Source organism: Chiloscyllium punctatum, chromosome 39 (assembly GCF_047496795.1).
Source record: "Chiloscyllium punctatum isolate Juve2018m chromosome 39, sChiPun1.3, whole genome shotgun sequence".
NCBI lineage: Eukaryota > Metazoa > Chordata > Chondrichthyes > Orectolobiformes > Hemiscylliidae > Chiloscyllium > Chiloscyllium punctatum.
The window spans coordinates 31689316-31711885 of record NC_092777.1 but is presented as its reverse complement, the minus strand read 5'-3'; the positions used below and the strand labels follow the sequence as shown (position 1 = coordinate 31711885).

At 41.9% G+C, this 22570-nt stretch overlaps 2 protein-coding genes across 2 annotated transcripts in view; one reads left to right on the top strand and one right to left on the bottom strand.

The window, feature by feature from the left end:
- Positions 1-14550, top strand: part of nup85 (nucleoporin 85) — a 40387-nt gene extending 25837 nt beyond the window's left edge. The window contains exons 12-19 of the mRNA XM_072558393.1: positions 610-693; positions 2737-2802; positions 3303-3454; positions 6353-6470; positions 7798-7898; positions 8817-8968; positions 13396-13494; positions 14278-14550. Coding sequence (XP_072414494.1) covers positions 610-693; positions 2737-2802; positions 3303-3454; positions 6353-6470; positions 7798-7898; positions 8817-8968; positions 13396-13494; positions 14278-14382 — 877 coding nt within the window. The 3' untranslated portion in view covers positions 14383-14550. The remainder of the gene's footprint in view (positions 1-609; positions 694-2736; positions 2803-3302; positions 3455-6352; positions 6471-7797; positions 7899-8816; positions 8969-13395; positions 13495-14277) is intronic.
- Positions 14551-16437: 1887 nt separating this feature from the next.
- Positions 16438-22570, bottom strand: part of LOC140463914 (ADP-ribosylation factor-binding protein GGA3-like) — a 36753-nt gene continuing 30620 nt past the window's right edge. The window contains exons 15-17 of the mRNA XM_072558392.1: positions 20721-20890; positions 19804-19914; positions 16438-18862 (exon numbers count right to left, since the gene is read on the bottom strand). Of these exons, the coding sequence (XP_072414493.1) occupies positions 18752-18862; positions 19804-19914; positions 20721-20890 (392 nt within the window). The 3' untranslated portion in view covers positions 16438-18751. The remainder of the gene's footprint in view (positions 18863-19803; positions 19915-20720; positions 20891-22570) is intronic.

Genomic DNA, 22570 nt, shown 5'->3' with positions numbered 1-22570 from the left:
TGGTGGAGCCTAGTACAATTACAGCATTTAAAAGGCGTTTGGATGGGTATATGAATAGGAAGGGTTTGGAGGGATATGGGCCAAGTGCTGGCAGGTGGGACGAGATTGGGTTGGGATATCTGGTCGGCATGGTGGGTTGGACTGAAGGATCTGTTTCCGCGCTGTACGTCTCTATGACTTGGATAAAATATTCAGTCCTAATATCTCCCATGTGGCTTTGTGTCAAGATCTATTTGGTAATGCCTTTAGGAAACACTTTTATGCCAAAAAGGGTGCTTTTCTCTCCCTCCTATCCTCTTTTCCCATATCTCTCAATTCTCTTTCCTATTCTGTTCTAAGATGTACTTCTTAGCTCAAGTTTGACTTGTCCTTTCAGCTGTTGGATTGACTCATTGAGCAATTGGTGGAATTGCAGGACAATGCAAGGTCCTGTTATAGTGCTTTATTTTTTGAAATGCATGTGGCAGCAAACCTAGATGCTGCCAATACTCTACAAGCATTTTTACGTTTTATCGAAGCATTGTTTTCCTATCCTGGTATGTGCCATGAGATGCATATTTTTGCTCATGTTTCTATAAGCTCATAAGTTTCATATGCCTCTCGTTACAGCATCGTCCTGAATAATTGGTGGTTTGTGGCTCACCTGACAGACTTGTTGGATCATTGCAAACTCCTCCAATCCCATAATCTTCAGTGAGTGTGTATGCTTAATCTACTGGGTTATGTGCTTGCATGCAGTTTGTCAGTCTGAGCTTGGATTTTGCCTGACAATAATGTACTATATTATTGGTACTTCTGAGCTGTGCTGTTGACAGGCTGCTGCTTAACATTTCTCTATGTGTTCACTCACTGCAGTGCAGTTAGTGTCCAACTTATTTGTGCAGTTTGGAAAAAAGACTTAAAGGAAATAATGTTCTGAAACAGTGATGTTTGCGGGTTTTGGTTTTTAATTTAAGAGGACTTCTTGTCTGGTTGACCCCAGGTCCCACCTCGGTGTGGTTTCAGTTTGGATTTGGGTCACAAGGCTGTGTTCCAGGATGAGATTGCAACCCAAATCCCATCAGTCCTTGTTACAAAAGGATCTCTGGGCTCAGGTCCCACCACTCTGCATTACTGCAGTCGCATGAATGAAAAGAAAACAGAATGAGAATAAATGGAACATTCTTAGGTTGCAAGGCTGCGACTTAGGGGATACTGCAAGAATCAGGGCAGCACAGTGGCTCAGATGTTAGCATTGCTGCCTCACAATGCCATGGACCTGGGATCGATTCCACTCTCAGATGACTGTCTGTGTGGAGTTTGCACATTCTCCCCATGACTGCATGCGTTTCCTCCCATGGTCCAAAGATGTGCAGGTTAGGTCGATCAGCCGTAATAAATTGTCCATAGTATACAGGGATGTGCAGGCTAGGTGGGTCAGCCATGGGAAATGCAGGGTTACAGGGATAAAGTGGGGTCGGTGGGTCTGGTTGGAAGGCTCTTCGGAAGGTCCCTGTGGACTCAAGGTGCTATGTGACCTGCTTCCACACTGTAGGGATTCTATGAGTCTGTGCATGAGTTAAACTGACTATCAGCCATTTGCATGTGGAAGCCAAAAATAATATGTCCAAGTTTGTGGATGACACAAAAAATAGTTGGACATCTGATTTGTCAAGAGGATGCAATACAGCTTCAAGAGGATTTGGACAGAATTGGGGAGTGGACAAGAGCGTTATAGATGAAATAGAATAGAACTGAAAGAACAGTGCATTTCTTAAATGGTGAAACTTCATATTTTACTTTATTCTTTGATGTGATATGAGTATCACTGACAAGGCCAGCATTTGTTGCTAATCCTTAAATGGCTTTTGAACTGAATAGCTTGCTAGACAACTTCAATGAGTAGTTGAGAATGAATGTCATTGCTTTGGGTCCGGTGCTTCACGTGGGCCAGATGGGTAAGATTGGCAGATTTCTGGCCATAAAGGGCATTAGTGACCCAGGTAGATGTTTACAACAATCCATGATAATCTCATGGTGATCATAACTGAGACAAACTTTGAATTCCAAATGTATTAATTGGAAGCTAAATTCCTACAACTGCTGGATTTGAACCTGTGTGTCCAGCACACTTGCCTGAATCTGTAGATTACTGAAGTGGTTTCATTAGCATTATAGTATCAGCTCCTCTGCCATGAAATTGGGAAGTGATGATGTTGAAGGAGAATTTGGGGATGTCATTGTTCAAATCACTGAAAGCTGACGTGCAGTAGCAGCAAGTGACTAGGAAGACTCACAAGAGATTTGAGCACAAGAGCAAAGACATCTTGCTTTGATTGTGTGAAATACTGGTGCGAGCACATCCGGAGTATTGAATGCAGTTCTGATCCCTCTGCCTAAAAACAGTTGTACTTGTCATGGAGGGAGGTCACCAACTGATTCCAGGGATGAACTCCGTATTACTTTCTGATAAAGAGAGATTGAGGAGACTGGTTTGTATTTTCCAGGGTTTAGTAGGATGAGACTAAGAACGTAGAAACTTCTTACACTGCTTGACCACTGTTTTCCTCTATAAGAGGCAGGGTATAGAACCATGAGCACTTTATCAGGATAAGGGGCAGGCCATTTGCACTTAGATCAGGAGGAATTTCTTTGAATTGCATTCCAAGGCTTGACATTCAAGATTGTCGTCAAATTTCGCAAAGTGGTTCAAGAGACTATAATGTGCTTTCCTTGTGTTTTTTTTCTCATTGATAGTTTTGGTTCAAACCTTCGTGAATTCCTCATTCTGGAATATGCCTCTGGACTCTTCAATCACAACAGGTGAGTCATTCATGAGCTTTTATTTTCAGTGAAACAACACTATTTCTAAGTCACGCTAATTATAATCATGTGGCATGGTGGCACAGTGGTTAGCACTGCTGCCTCACAGCATTAGGGACACTGTCTGTGTGAAGTTTGCGTATTCTCCCTGTGCCTGCATAGGTTTCTGCCAACGACTCTGGTTTCCTTCCACAGTCCAAACATGTGCAGGTCAGTGGATTGGCCATGCTAAAATTACCCCATAATGTCCAGGGATGTGCAGGCGAGATGGATTAGCCTGGTAAATGTGGGGTTATGGGGGTTGGCAGTGGGGTTTGGGGGTTGCGTGGGATACTCCACAGCGGGTTGGTGCAGACTTGATAGGCTGATTGATGTCTGTCTGCACTGTAGGGATTCTATGATTCCTTAAACCCATGTACTTTGCTTTAGGGGTTGGTGTAGAGATTTCTGTATTGCTCTTCGTGAGTTAATATTGTATCTTTTCTGTTGATTAATTTCAGCCTCTGGCAATTGGCTGTAGATTATTTTGACTACTGTCCACAATTTGGTCGCATTTACCTGGAACTTTATATTGAACGTGTACCTCTGACTACTGAACGCAAGGCACTAAAAGTATTGAGAATATGTGAACAGCGGCAGATGACGGAGCAAGGTAATAAGCTGGTATGGAGACAAGATCTCTCAGTATAAGTTCGTTTAGCTGACAGTGATGGGTAAACAGGACATGTTCAACTGAATTTTGTGAATGTGTGAGATGTTAATGAAGGGAGATGGGGAGCTTTCACTCTTTTCTCACTGTCTGACAGCTCCCAGATGATACAGGATACCTTTGTAAACAACTATTCGTTCTCCTCTTGCTAAGTGATTCTGTCAGCACCAACACTCCCAATGTTTTTTTTACCCCATCCTATCATCAACCCCTTTTGACAACACTACTCAGCTGCACCCTCTGTACTGTGCTCTGCAATTCTGTTACTCCACTTGATTTCACTTGATGGCATCTATTTCCCCCTAGTGCTCCCATAGCCCAGAATGTGCTGCCTCACCATGTATTTTTCTAGACATTACTGCCCACTTCCCTGAACTTCTCCTGGGTCATTTATGTCTCATCCATCATCTTTACATTGTCTGATAATTATTTCCTTGTTCTTAGTGGGACTCTGTTGTGTGAAATTAACTAATGGCCACATTTCCTGCTTTACAGCAGTGGACATACCTTTTCAAAACAAAAAGTACTTAATAGACATTGCAGGGCTTTATGATATCCTGTGGATATATGCAAAGTGTTATATTGCTGCTGATCACTTGCTCTTGTCTACAATGATAATTGACCCAGAATCATGTTTATTAAGCTTCTGAACTACATTGTTACCAGAACAAGTTTCTGAACTACATTATTAAAACATTCAGTTAATTAATTCACCCTCGGGGCTACTTGTGACTTGAAAGGTGTTCCCTAACATCTCCTCATAAACTGCAGATAACAATTGAGATGTTAAATTGATTAATACACACCAGTTTGGAATAATCAAACGACCACAAAAAAATATGAATGTGTCAAATAATTTGCAATGAAAAATATTACTGTCACATCTAGTGTGGTTAGTTTGTAATAAAAACATTTTGACTTGTTAAATTTCTGAATCTGTGGAACAAAAGCAACATGTAGGAGAAAGTAGGGCAGAAGTGGGTACTACGGATGCTGGAGATTAGAGTGAAGATTAGAGTGGTGCTGGAAAAGCACAGCAGGTCAGGCAGCATCTGAGGAGCAGGAAAATCAATGTTTCATCAGGAAGGGCTTTGTAGGAGAAAGCACATTCCCTGGCTGTCAGTCAACAATGGCACAGGCAACCTACTATGTACATGATACATCCATAACAGTTCACGTAAAGTACCAACAAAGATTACAACTTAATAATCTATATAGAGAAAGGAAAGGAAATTAGTCATTCACTGCTAATAGTGGAAAATAGGAATGTAAGAAATAAAGACATTTGTAGGCCATTTTGCCTCTTGACCTTGCTCCACCATTGAAAAGATCAGGAATGATCTGTTGTGGCCTTAACTCCACATTCCTATCTGCCCGCCCTCCATAACCTTTGACGTCCTTGTTCATCGAAAATCTGTCTCAGCCTTAAATTTAATGGTGGGATTCTGCTGCTCACTGGGGAAGAAAATTCCAAAGAATATTGACTCTCTAAGAGAAATTTCTCTTTATCCTGGTCTTAAATGGAAGAAACCATATTTTTAAGCAATGTTTTCTTGTTTAACGGTATTACCTTCACTGAGTACCTCACTATCAACAATTTGGGCTCACCACTAATGAAAAACTGAACTGGACCAGCCATGCACACTGTGACACCAAGAAGAAGTCAGACATAAGGAATTCTAGTTACTCACCTCCTGTCTCCGCATTGACTGTCCACTGTCTGCAAGGTACAAGTCAGGAATACTCTGCACTTGCGTCAATGAGTGTGGCTCCAGCATGAATCAGAGCTTAACACAATCTGGATGAAACAGCCTGCTTGATTGGCATCTCTTCCGCAATATTCACTCCCTTCACCACTGAAGCACAGTGGCAGCAGTGTGTACAACTTCAAGGTGCACACTAATAACTCACCAAGACTCCCTTGACAGTACTTTCCAAACCCATGACCTCTACTATTTAGAAGGACAAAAGCAGCCAATACATAGGAATACCTTCATCTGTAAGCTACCCATTAAGCTGTACACCATCCTGAATTGGAAATATCGTGTTCTTCACTGTTACAGGCTAAAAGCTTGGAACTCACTTTTTAACAGCACTGTTGGGTGCACAAACATCCCAAAGGGCTTCAGCATTTCAAGAAGGAACCTTGCTGCCCACTTATCCAGTGTAATTAGGGCTGAGCAATAAATTCTGGCCACACCCAGTGATGCTCACATTCTATAGACAAATAAGAAGAAAAGGTACTACATCCTTTTCTAGTGCTGCACAACAATATTCCATTATATACTGTATTCCTTATTTTTATGCAGGTGTCCATCTCCTAATCACATTAGTTTCCACCTTCTCCACCCACACCGTGAGGATATAAATCCCATTCCTGTTGAGGGGCAATGCAAAGGCTAATTTTAAATTTGTCTGCAGTAGTCAACTTTTCACCATTAAGAAAATATTCTGATTTTTTTTCCTTGGCTCCAAAATTGATGACCTCTCGATTCCCACGGTGATCACTCGGCTATCACTCATTGAAACTCCCAACATCTTTCTTTCAAGCTTCATCTTTTACCTACACTCCTTAAAAATTGGCTTAACTTAGTGTTGTTAGTAAATTTAGACATAACAGCTCTCAATTCCTTCTTCAAGATCATTTATAAGTGCAGTGAGTAATTTAGGCCCAGTATAAATTCATGGGAGATATGCCACATCATTTTGAGCACACCTCATTATCCTCAGTCAGCCTCCCACCTCCAACAGTTCCAAAACCACTCCAAAACGTTGACTTTGTTTCATGTGCTGGTATTTTCAGGGTTGTTATGTAATGTTTGTGTGTGTGTCTTTCTGCAGTGAGGAGCATCTGTAAGATCATGGCAATGAAAGCTATGCGCAACAACCGACTAGGATCAGCTCTGTCGTGGAGTGTTCGAGCAAAAGACTCATTCTTTGCAACCCTCATCTCAGACAGGTTTGTAACTTTACACATCTGGTAGCAGTCTACCATTCTCCTCTGTCTGTGTTTTCAGTTTTGCCCCTTTTGAAGACAGCCAGTGATGCCTGTGATCAACTGATGCTCACCTAATAAACTCTTGGCAGCAACCGTTGGTAGACTGTTTGATCTTGCCAAAGTATAGGCAAATGTTTGATCATGAAAAATATCACACAGTTCTATCTTGAACTACTTAATATCTTTGTGCATACAGTGTATCAGAATTTATTGAAACTGATCACGAATGATAGTCCTGGATAACCTTTTCCAGCAACCAGTGTAGCATTGAGGCCAGTTATAGCAAGTGAATATGAATACCATTTTTACTAACAAGGACATATGGGAGATGCTTTGTTTTTGATTTTTATCGTGATAGTTAAAATTGCTATTTACCTGGAGCCTTCCCTTTTTGGTTGTCAATGTTTGATTTCAGTGTGGAACCAATGTTGTGTAACTGTTCAAACAACCCAAAGGGAAGGTGAACAGCGATCCTACTTTCTACACAAGACCATAGAAATTATGAGCAGAAGTAGACTTCTTGGCCCTTTGAACCTGCCTTGCCAGTCAGTAAGTTTGTGGGTGACCTGGTTCTGCTCTTAACTCCATTTTCCAGTCTATCCCTGTAATCTCTGATGTCCTTTTGAAAAAGTGACTCAGAAAAATAAATTCTCCCATTTTACTCTTAATGAGAGATACCTGATTTTTAATTGCTATCCCACAGTTTTAGACCCCCCAATATAATTGAGGGAAAATGATCGATTAATCTTAAGAATTGATCTCCCAAGTATTGAACCATGTGCTGTTGGATGAACCATTCAGTTGAGGAATGCTTGGGTCTGTGCTCACTCAGCGGATTTAGTGACAGTCTACAGTCATGGATTGTCAATTCAGCTGGATGTGCACTGCACACGTAGTACCAACATTACACTCACACTCAAGATCCTTCTTCCTCCAACAGTGGATCAAATCAATTTTTTGATTTACTTAGTTCATATATTTTGGTGGTACTCCTATTAAAGCTGTTGATACAAAAGGATTGAAATTCTTCTTACAGACTCCAATCACCAATGAGCACCTCCAGGACCAGGTTGTCAGTGTCTCTTGCATTATTTCCGGTTGAATATGCCAGATTGATATTTTCCCATTTCCCACTTATACTGCCCGGTGTCCTTTCATGTCTTTCAGCAGTTTGGTTCTCTGGGCTAGTTCCATTTCATGTTTGAATCTTGTTGAGAGAGGAAGTTTGCTTGCTGGCTGGAGTGTCTGCTAACTACAGTGCTAATAAAGACACTGGCTTATTTTACAGGTTACTTCAGGATTACTCTGTTAAAGGAAGTTTTTCTGACTTTGACTTGATTAGCAACCTAGGATCTTCAATGCTGCTGAGTGACCGACTGACCTTCCTTGGTAGGCAGACTTCATTCTCTAATCTCTTAGCATAACCTGTGCTCTCTGTGACGGAGGGTTCAATTTATTATAGCTTGTACTTGTGTTACATCTTGTATGCTTGAAACAATGGGAACTACCTCAGACATAGATTCTCTATTCTCTAATTGAGTGCTGCATTGGAACATAGCCATGGGGAGAGGAATTCGTCTGAAACTAATGCAGGGCTAGGAGAGAGATTGGAATAGGCAGATTAGTCGAGGATTGACATAGGGCAATGGGAAGGGTATGGCAGTGGGGACAATTTTGGATTCCTTCAGTAAACAGCAAACAGATTGGAACAAATGATCTCCTGTGCAGTACATTACCACCTCCTTCGACTTGGGTGTTGCGGTTAACGAGCACGTTGTTGAGGTAGGACATTATGCTGGATGAGACTTGGTGGCAGTACTCTTTGGTTTTCCAAAGCTCCTCAGAGCTTGGACCCTTCTGAGTCTCTCAGTTTGAAAGACCTGAGCTAATGACTGGGCTGAGATAGCTGAGGGATGACCTGTTTGATATCTTTCAAGTGTGAAGAGATTTGATAGGCTCGGTCAGAGTGAAAATGTTTTCACTTTTGAGGGATTCCAAACTAAGGGCTATAATATAAAACAATTACTAGTAAACCAAAAAGGGGTATTCAGAAACTTCTTTACCTAGACAGTGGTCTAAACGGGAAACTGACTTAGAGGGAAGATAATTCTAGAGATGTATTTAAGGGAAAACTAAGTAAAAACATGAGAGAAAGGAATATAAGGGTATGCTGTTACAGTGAGATAAGGGGGATGGAAGGAGCTAATGTAGATCATAAGCATTGACATGGACCAATTGAGGTGAAATGATCAGTTTGTGTGCTGTGTATTCTCGGCAATATATTATAGTGTGGTTTCCTGTTGACAGGGAAGTATTGTGAGTTTCACAAGCTGTATGGAGAGATGCAATTTATAAAAGCTGCTAACCTACTGCTTTCACTGATGACTGCCCGCATTGCTCCACGATCTTTCTGGATGACATTGCTCTTGGACGCTCTTCCCATGATGGAGCAGAAAGAGGTTTGATTTTTGCTTGATGCTGGATTGTTTTAGTAATTCTGTTCATTTTCAATAATTGGCCCTGATTAGTTGAGACAAAGAACGGAGAAAATTATAGCACAGGAACAGGCCCTTTGGCCCTCCAAGCCTGCGCCAATCCGGATCCTCAGTCTAAACCTGCTGCCTATTTTCTAAAGTTCTGTACCCTTTTGGTCCCTGCCCATTCATGTATCTGTCTAGATACATCTTAAATGATGCTATCATTTCCGCCTCTACCACCTTCGCTGGCAACATGTTTCAGCCCTCACCACCCTCTGTGTAAAGAACTTTCCACATATATTTCCCCTAAATCTTTCCCCTCTCACTTTGAACTCGTGACCCCTAGTAATTGAGTTCCGCACTCTGGGAAAAAGCTTCTTGCTATCCACCCTGTCTATACCTCTCATGATTTTGTAAACCTCAATCAGGTCCCCCTTCAACCTCCTCCTTTCTAATGAAAATAACCCTAATCTATTCAATCACTCTTACTAGCTAGCATCCTCCATACCAGACAACATACCGAACCTCCTCTGCACCATCTCAAAGCATCCAAATCCTTTTGGTAATGTTGCGACCAAAACTGTACACAGTATTCCAAGTGCGGCCGAACCAAAGTCCTGTACAGCTGTAACATGACCTGCCAACTCTTGCACTCAATACCCCGTCCAATGAAAGAAAGCATGCTGTATGCCTTCTTGACCACTTTATTGACCTGCGTTGCCACCTTCGGGGAACAATGGACCTGAACACCCAAATCTCTCTGTACGTCAATTTTCCCCAGGACTTTTCCATTTACTATATAGTTTGCTCTTGAATTGGATCTTCCAAAAAATGCATTACCTCACATTTGCCCGGATTGAACTTCATCTACCATTTCTCTGCCCAACTCTCCAATCTATCTATATTCTGCTGTATTGTCTGACAGATCCCTTCACTATCTGCTACTCCACCAATCTTCGTGTCATCTGCAAACTTGCTAATCAGGTAACCAATACCTTCCTCCAAGTCATTTATGTATATCACAAACAACAGTGGTCCTAGCATGGATCCATGTGGAACATTACTGGTCCATTTTGAGAAACTCTTTTCCACTACTACTCTCTGTCTCCTATTGCCCAGCCAGTTTTTTTTCCATCTAGCTATAAAACCCTGGACCCCACTGCGACTTCACCTTCTCCATCAGACTACCATAGGGAGTCTTATCAAACGCCTTACTAAAGTCCATGTACATGACATCTACAGCCCTTCCCCCATCAATCAACTTTGTCACCTCCTCAAAGAATTCTATTAGGTTTGTAAGATGTGACCTTCCCTGCACAAAACCATACTACTCGTTACTGACAAACCCATTTCTTCCACATGGGAATAGATCCTATCCCTCAGTATTTTCTCCAGTAGCTTCTCTACCACTGACGTCAGGCTCACCAGTCTATAATTACCTGGAGCATCCCAGCTACCCTTCTTAAACAAGGTGACAACATTAGCAATTCTCTAATCCTCCGGGACCTCACCATGTTCAAGGATGCTGCAAAGATATCTGTTAAAGCCCCAGCTATTTCCTCGAATACTTCCCTCAGTAACCTGGGGTAGATCCCATCCGGACCTGGGGACTTGTCTATTTTAATGCCTTGTAGAATACCCAAAACGTCCTCCCTCCTTATGCCGACTTGATCTAGAGTACTCAGATATATCCCTAACCTCAATATCCATCATGTCCTGTTCATCAGTGAATACCGATGTAGAGTACTTATTAAGAATCTCACCCATTTTCTTTGACCCTATGCATAACTTTCCTCCTTTGTCCTTGAGTAGGCCAGCCCTTTCTCTAGTTACCGTCTTGCTCCTTATATATTAAAAAAAAAGCTTTGGGGTTTTCCTTAACCCTGTTTGCTAAAGATATGTCATGACTCCTTTTAGCCCTCTTAATTCCTCATTTCAGATTGGTCCTACGTTCCTGATATTCTTCCAAAGCTTCATCTGTCTTCAGTAGCCTAGCCCTTATTTATGCATTGTTTGTCCTCTTAGCTAGTCTCACAATTTCAACTGTCATCCATGGTTCCTTAACCTTGCAATTACGATCTCTCATTTTCACAGGACCATACCTCTCCTAAACTCTAATCAATCTCTCTTGAAAAGCCTCCCACATGTCGAATGTAGACTTACCTTCAAACAGCAGCTCCCAATCTACATTCCCCAGCTCCTGCCGAATTTTGGTATAGTTGGCCTCCCACCAGTTTATCTCTCTTCCTTTAGGACCACTCTTGTCTTTGTCCATGAGTATTCTAAAACTTATGGAATTGTGATCAACATTCCCAAAGTAATCCCCAACTGAAACATCAACCAACCGGCCGGGCTCATTTCCTAACACCAGGTCCAGTACAGCCCCTTCCCGAATTGGACTACTTATATACTGCTTTAGAAAACCCTCCTGGATGCTCCTTACAAATTCTGCTCCATCTAGACCTCCAACACGAAGTGAATCCCAGTCAATGTTGGGAAAATTAAAATCTCCTATCGCCACCACCCTGTTGCTCCTACATCTTTCCATGATCTGTTTACACATTTGTACCTCTATCTCATGTTTGCTGTTGGGAGGCCTGTAGTACAGCCCCAACATTGTTACCGCACCCTTGCTACTTCTGAGCTCTGCCCATATTGCCTCGCTGCTCGAGTCTTCCATAGTGACCTCTTCCGACGCTCTGAAAGCTAGTGTGCTTCTGACTAAACCTGTTGGACTATAACCTGGTGTTGTGTGAGTTTTAACTCTTTCAGCACAGCTGTGATGTCCTCTTTGACCAGTAATGTGACTCCTCCACCCCTTTTACCTCTCCCTCTATCCCGCCTGAAGGATCGATATCCTGGGACGTTTAGCTGCCAATCATGCCATTCCCTCAACCAAGACTCAGTAATAGCAATAACATCATGCTCTCAGGTACTAATCCAAGCCCTAATTTCATCCACCTTACTTACTATACTTCTTACATTAAAACAAATGCACCTCAGACCACCAGTCCCTTTGCATTCATCATCTGCTCCTTGCCTCCTCTTCCCCTTATTCATGCTGACTTCATTATCTAGTTCCTTACAGGCTTTAATTACTGCTTCCTTACTGTCCTCTAACCTAATTTGGGATGTGTGTTGTTCCCTAACCATACTCGCATCCCCTTGAGTGAGAGCCTGGATCTAATAGGAAGTACAGAGAAAGCAAGGGTAATATGGGTTGCTCAGTCCACATTTGTTCTGAGTCATGAACATACAAATTCGGAGCAGAATTAGACCATTTGGCCCCTCAAGCCTGCTCCACCATTCAATAGGATTATGGCTGATCTATTGTGTTTTGAACTCCAGATACCCAATACCCTCAATCATTTTGCTTCACTTGCTAAACAAGAATCTACCTACTTCCTCTTAATAATATTCCATGACCCTGCTTTTCCCACTTTTTGAATGTTTCGAAGTTGCACAGCCCTTTAGAGGCTGAGATTGAAATATGTCATAGATGTAATTGGGTGAGAAGAGGAGAATCTCGGTGGTTAGCACTGCTGCCTCCCAGCGCCAGGGACCCGGGTTCAATTCCCGTCTCAGGCAACTGTCTTTGTGGAGTTTGCACATTCTCCCCGTGTCTGCGTGGGTTTCCTCTGGGTGCTCTGGTTTCCTCCCACAGTCCAAAGATGTGCAGGTCAGGTGAATTGGCCATGCTAAATTGCCCGTAGTGTTAGGTGCAGGGGTAAATGTAGAGGAATGGGTCTGGATGGGTTGCTGTTTGGAGGGTCAGTGTGGACTTGTTGGGCCGAAGGGCCTGTTTCCACACTGAAGGTAATCTAATGTAATCTACTCACATTCAGTAGTTGATTCTTCATATTGTCAGGGTAACAACTATTTGTCTTGTCAGTGTCACCAAAATCGAAATCCAACCTGGTGTTTGATGGGGACAATGTAGAAGATGCTTTACTCTGTATTTAACATTGTACTGTACTTGACACAGGAGTGTTTAACACAAGTGTAGAGGGAACTTTACTCTGTGTCTGAACCAATGCTTATCTGTTTTTAGGAGTGTTCGATGATAGTATAATTTATCCCTTTTCCAGCTTTGACATCCTTCGTGTTGATAATCTAATGTAGATGTAAAGTTGCATAATTTTTTATTTGTCTTGGTTGTTGCAGCAGGAAATATGAGTATCATTGATTTAATCTGCTGTATTTCTGATTGTTGGAATTGCAACACTGTGAGCCTGTGCTATTGCAGGAGGAGTGAATGTTGGTGTTGTATTGTTACACAATGAATCATGTAAACTGGAACCCTGGCTTCTTGGAGTGAGGATGCTGCAGGATTAAATATTGTCTTATTTTCTGGAAGAGATCAATGCATTTTGTACCCGTTTGCTTATTGTTTTGTTTCTCTTGATTAGGTGATATTTTCCTCAGAGCAGACGTACGCACTCATGCACTGTCTGGAGGATGTGACAGCTGATGAGACTGAAAGTGAAAGGGAGATGAGAGCTGTAGGGGTAAGAGGCGACTTTATTCAATCTACGCAATGTACTCTATCTAACAGCTAACAACTCAACAGCTAACACGTCCTGGGAAATGTCAGTGAGTCATTACTGATATAAATATCGAAATCGGAGGAAGATAGTCAGCCCCCCCAAAAGACATTTTTCTGATTTTCGATTAGATCAAGGCTAATTGTTGTTACAATTCTATCTATCAGCTCTGGTTCTGTAACCTTTTAATAAAAATCTGCTACTTGAATCTTTTCAGTTTTACCTCTGACTCAACAATTTTTGAAGAGATTTCCAGGTATGAAAGAGGAAGTACTTTTTGACATTGTCCCTGAATAACTTTGCTGTAGTTATTTTTGTTAGCCTGTTTGGATACATTATGATGTACCTCAAAGGCAGGTGGGACTTTAACCCTAAATGTCTGGCTCAGAGGTAGAGATAACCACTGCAGCTCAAGGCTCTGTACTCTTCTACTAAAGGAGATAGTTTCTCTTGATTGAATTATGCTAAGAGCTCAATTACATCACCACTTAATATTTTATATTGATAAGAATACAAACCAGGTCAATGCAATGTGCCTTGTAATTTAATTCTCTAAACATTACGAATTGATGTTGCTCCAAGGCATGTTTATCCCACCTGGGATGTTCATAGTTAGGTTAGACACTGGGCAAAGGAGGAGTTAGTGATGCTGGAATGAGGTGGACAGTGTGTGTTGGGGAGGGACTGAGATTAATTCTGTGACAGCTCATACCGGTAATTTTGAGTTCTTGTTTTTCTCTGTCCCAGGGTGAAGATGAGGTGGAGACAACACAACTGGGCCTCCTCCGATTGGCTTTCACTCGGAATCTGGCAAAAGCCATTGTGCAAGAGGGAACGCACCAAGGATCCTGAAATTAGGCTGGAATTACAACCTGAGCATGTGATCCATCAGCCCAGTTTGATGCCAGCCGGGGATATTGCGTGGGTTAACCTCGAGTCTGGGCTTGTAAATAAAGGTTGCGCTTTTCCATAGTTTTGAATCTTGTAAAGAAATACACAATTAAAGCGTTTTGTATCCAAGTGCATTGTTAGGTACTTTGTTACTGTGACTAGCTGCAGGCTGAGTTGAAGCTCGAGGGAGTCGGCTACACATTTAGACCTTGTGTTTCTGTCAGTGTTACCCCCAGTTTTTGAAAGTGCTATCTTGTTGATGCTGAATGCCCAGCGTTGGGATTAGGGAAGTGGATTATATGACAATCAGCCTCTGCTGACTTTGTTTTTGCTTTGTGAGGGCTGACAGCTACTTGCGTCTGTCATCAGTGTCTGTCATTGTTGTCTAGACTGAGTTTTGTTAACTGCAGCAACTGGAATTTAAGCAATGATCTGACTGTTAAAAAGGTTGCTTCACCATGTTGCCTGGGCAGCAGGCAGTCTGTGGGCTCAACTATATTTATTGCAGGCAATGGATGGGATTCAGTTTCCTTGGCACATCCAAACTTAATGCAGATTTTCCTGCTCTATGCTCTCTGTTCCTTCATGCCTGAATCTTCCCCCTTGTGCAGAACAGCATGGGTTCTGTTCTGTCCTATACCACAGACATCTATCATCTGTGTCAGTGTGAGAACATATCGCCACCTCAAGTCATTTCCCAAGGTTGACTGTCTTCTGCTTCAACTATATTTTTCTGCAAGCTCCCCAATATTCTTTAATTTCCTCAGAGACCAAAAATCTGTCCTTCCCAATCTTAATTACTTAATACCAAAGTAAATAATCTCTCATTTATCCCACCATGAAATTCTACTTGCCAGTTTGTTGTTTAATCACAACCTGTTTATCACTGTTTGCAGCCTGTTTGTATCCTCCTTATAGTTTATATTCCCTGAAACCAATTGCTGACTGTTATGAACATTTCTGCAAAAATTTGATTGAAAACTGTGATGACTGGCTTAATCATGTGGGCCTCAGTCTGAGATTATAGAAAAAACAGAATGCAGAGTGTATGTTCCTTACAGGTGGAAAGATCAATTTTTGACTTGCCATATCCTGGAGACTCCACAAGGCTCCAAGTGTTGGAGTATTTAGGCAAAGAACATAAACTAGTCCCTGTGAATGAGGCCAGCATATTCCCTCGCCTTCCTCATCAGGCCAAACAAACCACAGCCGTTAACTACACCATTGCATTATATCATGTCAGATCTGTATCTAAATTCCATCTAACTGCATTGGTTCTATGATCCACACGACCATGAACACTAATTAAGGTTTTCATTTTTCACCCCTTTAATTGAAGGGTACTGGAAGTTGAAGACATTCTATCAATTTGTAATTTTGTGTGCTAGATCTCTCTGCTCCCCCACAGTTCCTAAATTCTTACCATTTATAAAATACTCTGATTTCAGTCTTCAATGGAAGGCATTTAGCCTCCTACTGAGATTCCCTGATTGAGACCCCAAGGGTGTGTATTTTGAAGCAATAATGGCCAAGACTCAGCTCCACTTGAGTTATAACAGTTGTGTTCCTACTCTAATAGGCCCCAATTCTCATCGCCCCTCGACCCTAATTTTTCTTAGCATTCATGGTGGGATCACAGCAATTTTAAAGCCTTGAAATCAAGTCGTTGTGAACAGATGTGGGAAGCAATAAAAAATGGCCCTTTTCAAATTTACTTCGTACTATTGTCAATAAACTTTGAGCAATAGCTCTCTATTCTTTCATTTGTCATTTATAACAATAGTGGGTAGCTGAAGTACCAGTACATATCCTTGCGGCATACCAGTAAGCAAATCTTGTCAATGTAAATTCTCATCCCCCATATCTATAACCTACCTGCCAACAAAGTGCTTGCCTATTTACGTACTTTTTAAAATATTAAACACTGTTGAATGTCTTCTGGAAGCTCAAATAAATAATATCAAAATTTCTTTTGTGGGGTGGAGAAAGGAGAGAAAAGAATTGAGAAATCAAAGCTAAAATGAAACTGAACTTTATTGAAATCGTGCAAGTAACAACACAGCTCTAATATTTACAAATTCTGAGCAGAGACCGCACTGGATGTAGAGCGATATGTTCAGGAATAAAATTTTTTTGATTTTTAAGAATAAATACATTATACAAAGCAGCAGCAACAACACATGACTGCACTGGAAGTCACATCTTAATTGACCAAACGCTGTGCAAAACTGGCGGCTTGTGCTGAGTGTTAGACTCTAGGAATTGGAGTGACTAAGGAAGAAGAGACTGAAGCAGAGTTATTCCCATAGTTGTTCATTGTGCATGCTCTCTTCGTGAATGACAATTAACACTGGACAACACAAGCACTGAGAGAAGACAACTGAATATTGGAGACACTTAAGTCAGTGAAAGGCTGATCACAGCCCAGCATTGACACTAGTGAGATATCCAGCTACCCAAAAAATTAAAGCAGTCAGTGGAGAAAATGGAATGTACAGTGTCTCATTTGGAGGAAGCTGATTAGTTTCAACTGAGTTACAGCAAAGAGGTCAGAAGAATTCATACGTCAGCTTGATAAAAATTGATAAAAGGTTGAATTAGATTAGTATAGATGCATTGAGTGCTTCACAAAACAGTTGAGCTTTGGAAAGCTGTGTAAAGAAGATGCAGTGGTTTGAGAATATCCTACTCCACAGGGGCTTGACTCAGCCTCAAAACTTTGCAGTTAACTGGGTCACTTATGCAGGATGTACTCTTACGGGGACATACCCCAGGTACTGACCTGATAATCAATCATACTATTAGATGTTTGTACTCGAGTAAGCAAGGAAATAAAGGGATTTTCAAATACTTGGGGATCACCAATAGACTGCCATGATGAACACAGTACGGACAGAGTTCATTGTTATTCAGGTGAAGCCACTGGGATACCAGGAAGAAAAAACAGGATGGAATTTTAATAGAAAGGAGAGTAGATATCGGGTGTGAGATTTTCCCTATTGATGGGGAGGGACTGTGTAATAACGAGTGGTTGGAAAAGGTGCTTAAAGTGGAAATACTCCTGTCCCAATCACTGGCCATCACATGCTGTATCATCATTGTAAATGATGGAGAACACTGATACAACCTCAAGCCTCTATACCAAGATCAGTGCCATGATAGTCTAATGGCTCTTGCTTCTCTATATTACCAATGTTTGCTCCTTCTGCAGGTTAGACTTTTCTGACGGGACATTGTGGTTTCCTCAACCGGGAAGGCTGAATTAGGTAGGTGAATACTTTGGGAACACCATCAAGAGTGTGAGCATGAACCTTATCTGCTGAGCAGAAGTTAGTCTCCATCCTGATTTTGACCTCCTACACATCATTTCATTGATGTTAAATGGAAGCTTGAGATCAGAACCCATATTTTGATGAGACACTTTACAGCGTTCCAGACACAACACTAAATTCAACAATTTCAGATTATAATCCATTTTTTCACAAGCAGCTCTTCATGATAATTCAATTTTTTGTTTACTTGAACCATTGCCATCTCTTTTGTTCTTGCAAGATCATCTTGCACCTTTTGATATTTAGTCTTTTCGGCTTCTGACCCTCTCACAGACCGTTCCTGTTAATCCTTCCTCCCTTCTTCCCATTTCTTTGCCTTTGTGACTTTTTAAAATCTATTATATCTCAAAACTATTTCCAACTTTCACACAATATCATCAAGCTGAAGCATTTGTTTCCCTTGCCACAGATGCTATTTGAATGTTCCCTGCATTTTCAAATTTTATTTCACTGTCCTAAGAGTGCTGATTTTCCTCAGGAGTGACCCAAGGCAGTAATTATTACAGCAGAGTCCAAAGCTGGTCCTCCATTTGGTGTCTGGACATTCACATTTCTAGCCAGGGTCACTGGATGGCGATTAAGAGCAGGAACCTGGGTTGCATTGAGAATTCCAATGAGGAAGCCTCAATATTTAGGGAACTCCGCAAGCGTGAGGATCTAATATGAGCTGTAATTTCAACCAGTTGCTCAATGAAGTTTCTAGCTGATAACTGCAGCATTAATTGACCCTTTCATAATAGTGATAGAAGCCTCTGATGAGGAGCGGATTTGGAGTGATTTTGAGTACAAGTGTAATACGTTCAGCTGTGCAATAAAACAGCCAAGTCAAAGGCCACATCCAGCCTGCTACAGACATGGACCTCAAACTCAGCTTACAATTTGTTCCTTCATCAATTCCAGCTGCAATCAGACGGCACAGTGCTTCAGTTAGGCAACCCAAGTGCTTCAAGCAAATGGAGGTGTTTGGTGTACTGGAAACTATGAGTGACGCTGAAGGGTCAAAGACATCCCCATTTTTCAGCTGGGGGGAACTGGTCCACCTCACCCATCTCCGAGCACAACTGCTGTCCCATTGTAAAAGTTAGCTTGTATCTCAGTTTGACTTTCTCCTATTAATGCAAACACACAAAAGGAGCCAAGAACAAAGTCACCCACTTAAAGCTGGTCATTTTCGTACAATGCAAAATATATTCGCACCTGGGGTAATAAAGAGTCAAAGAAGGTGGGGCAAGCTGAGGGAAGAATAGAGGAAGAAGTATGGAGAAGAGGGGAATGGCACAAGGGAAGGGAGCAAGTTAAGGGGCTAGAGAGACTTCTAGAGACTGGGGAGAAAGCAGGAATATGGAATTGAGATAGATGATCAAAGATGTTGGTGAAACATGCAAAGACAGGGGCCATGGCAGGGGTGCAAAGTTGGGAGACTGTACATTCGGTGAACTAAACATCTGATCTGTGTCAGGCTGAAATAAAGAGACATATAAACCAGACTTCTTTTTGGGCGGCCCGCTGGCTCAGTGGTTAGCACTACTGCCTCACAGCGCCAGGGACCTGGGTTCGATTCCGGCCTTGGGAGTTTGCACCTTCTCCCAGTGTCTGCGTGGGTTTCCTCCCACAATCCAAGGATGTGCAGGTCAGGTGAATTGGCCATGCTAAATTGCCCATAGTGTTAGGTGCATTACTCAGGGGGAAATGGGCCTGGGTGGGTTACTCTTCGGAGGGTCAGTGCGGACTTGTTGGGCTGAAGGGCATGTTTCCACACTGTAGGGAATCTAATCTAAAAGGGCCAATTCTGTTTTCTGTTTCTTGACAGCTGGAGGAGGGACAAGTGAAAAGGGAAATAGAGGCGCTAGAGAGAGAGGATGACTAGAAAAAAAAGGGGCTGGAGAGGAGGCTAAAGAGCACAGTAAATAGAGACAATGCAAAAGGATAGAGAGAGCAGTGGGGGAAAAGGGTTGGTTCAAACTCATGCACATAAGTGTGAACACACAAATACACATGAATAAACCAGTATGTATGTAAATACATGTGCTGATTTGACTAAATGCCTTACCTTCAGAGGATTTGCCAGTAACATAATCTGGGTAATAGAAGCTGGAGGCAGGATAGGATTGAATGGAGCCAAATCAGTTCCTGATGGAGGCTGTAATTTCACTTTCATTGTCTGTGAATGAACAGAACCCAGTCAGTGCTCATGTTGTGGATTTCAATTTAATCTCAGGGCCTCCTGTATACCTGGTGATAAATGTGTCTCCCGGGAGCTTTGGAAAACCTTGTGGATGCGGATCCCTAGTATTCCCCACTCAGCCCAACTAAATATCATCCAGTCTTGACACTCCAATTTAAGATTCATCCAAATCCCCATCTTACAAATTCAAACAAGTTTATGATACACTAAAGTATAAACAGCACTGGAATAAAAGCCTTGTCAGTCTAAGTTTGCTTGAAATCTTTGTGCTTAATACTCCAAGCTGGTGTTTACACTCCACATGAGCCATCTTCATCTCATCCTAACGTATGGGGGAGCAAGAAGGGGAAGCGGGGAGATAGAAAGGGCAAGGGGAAGACAGAGGAGGGAAAAAGTGAGTGGGAGGTAGAGGGGAAGAAAGAGAGGGGGAGAGCAAGAGAGGGAGTGAGAAACAGCACAGACAGATCAAGCAGAGGGAGAAAGAGACAGACAGATGAGGAGACAGATGCAGAACAAAGAGTGGCACACAGGAGAGACAGCAAGAGTGAAGAGAGAAAGACAAAAGTCAAGAGAAAGGTGGAAAGATAGAATGAATGATAAGAGGGGAACAGAAAGACAGTCAATTGTCATATGGAAATTAGATGCTCTGTTTCTCTAACATGGTGACGCTCAAAGGCAAATTATTGATTGTGAGGGCAATCTGAGTATAGTAAAGTCCTAGTGAAAGGGCACATTTTGTGCTTATTAATGATCCAAGATTAATATAGATTTTTGGCTCCCACCTTGGGTACAGCAGCCTGCAGAACCACATTGGTAATAGGCAAGGATGAGGTGCTGATCATGGAGATGACAATCACAAGCACATCCAATCTTGCAGGAGGACAGTCCTTTGCAAAGTGCAGGAGGATCCGGAAACCATTTTTATCATACGCAGTCACAGGGTGAATGTTACCTACAATGAGAACATACACTACAGTCAGACAATCAAATTGAAAGAACCAATTAATCCCACACCCTGAGACTTTCACATATTCCTATAAATGCTTTCCTTCAAGCACTTATCCAGTTCTCTTTTGAAAGTTACTCATGAATATGCTTCCAAATAGCCTTTCAGGCAGCACAGTTCAGCCCATTACAGCTCAAAGTGTAAAAGGACTCATGCCACCTCTTGATGTCCGATGTGTGAAAAGTTAGTAAAGTTAGTTTTCTGTTCAACAGTAAAGAATAGAGTTCCAAAAGCTTGTTAGAGTTCTTTGATGAAGTGACCAGGAAGGTTGATGAGGGCAAGGTGGTTGACGTAGTCTATATGGATTTCAGTAAGGCCTTAGATAAGATTCCACATAGTAGGCTGTTCTGGAAGGTTAGATCACATGAAATCCAGGGCGAGCTGGCAAATTGGATACACAATTGGCCTGATGGTAAGAAGCAGAGGGTAATATTGTAAGGATGCTTGATGGACTGGAGGCCTGTGACTAGTGGAGTGCCTCAGGGGTCGGTGCTAGGCCCAATGATGTTTGTTATGCATATCAATGATTTGGATGAGAATGCGCAAGACATGATTAGTAAGTTTGCTGATGACACTAAAATAGGCAGTATTGTGGACAGTGAGGAAGGTTATCAGAAATTGCAGCAGAATCAGCTGGAGCAATGGGCCAAAAAATGGCAAATGGAGTTTCAAATAGATAAGTGTGAGGCCTTGTAGTTTGGAAAGTCAAATCATGGTAGGAGTTTCATGGTGAATGGTAGGGCGTTTAGGAGTGTAGAAGGATCTCAGAGTTCAGGTTCACAGTTCTCTGAAAGTGAGTTTCAAATAGACAGGGCAGTGAAGTAGACTTTTGGCACACTGGTCTTCATCAGTCAAGACACTGAATATAGAAATTGGGAAATTATGTTGCAGTTGTACAGGATGTTGCTGAAGCTACACTTGGAGTATTGTGTTCAGCTTTGGTCACCTTGTTATGGGAAGGATGTTATTAAACTGGAAAGAATGCAGGAGAAATTTACATGGATGTTGGCTGGACTCAATGGTCTGAGTTACAGGAAGAGGTTGAACAAGCTAGGATAATTTTCTTTAGAATGTAGGAGACTGAGGGTGACCTTACAGAAGTTTATAAGATCATGAGAGGCATAGGTAGGGCGAATGCACTGAGCCTTTTTCCCAGGGTTGGGAAATCGAGGACGGGAGGGCATCAGTTTAAGGTCAGAGGGGAATGAACAAAAGGGAACCTGAGGGGCAATGTTTTTTTTAAAAACAGAGGGTGGTACACATATGAAGTGAGCTGCCAGCAGAACTGGTTGAGGCGAATACATTCACAACATTTAAAAGGCATTTGGACAAATATATGGATGGGAAAGAATTAGAAGGATATGGGACAAGTGCAGGCAAATGGGGTTAGCATGGACTGACATTTTAGCCAGCATGGACTAGTTGGGCCAAAGGACCTGTCTCCATGCTGTAGGATTTTGCCATTCTAAGCTCTTGAGCACAATGTTCAGAAGAGCTAAAAGGGACTGAAGACTGAAAGCAGTGTGAACAGTTCAGATATGTGTAAGAAGAGTATAAATTAGAAGAACAGGATTGAGAGTTTAAAAATTGCGCCATTAGTACTGACATGACCTGAACGAGAGACAT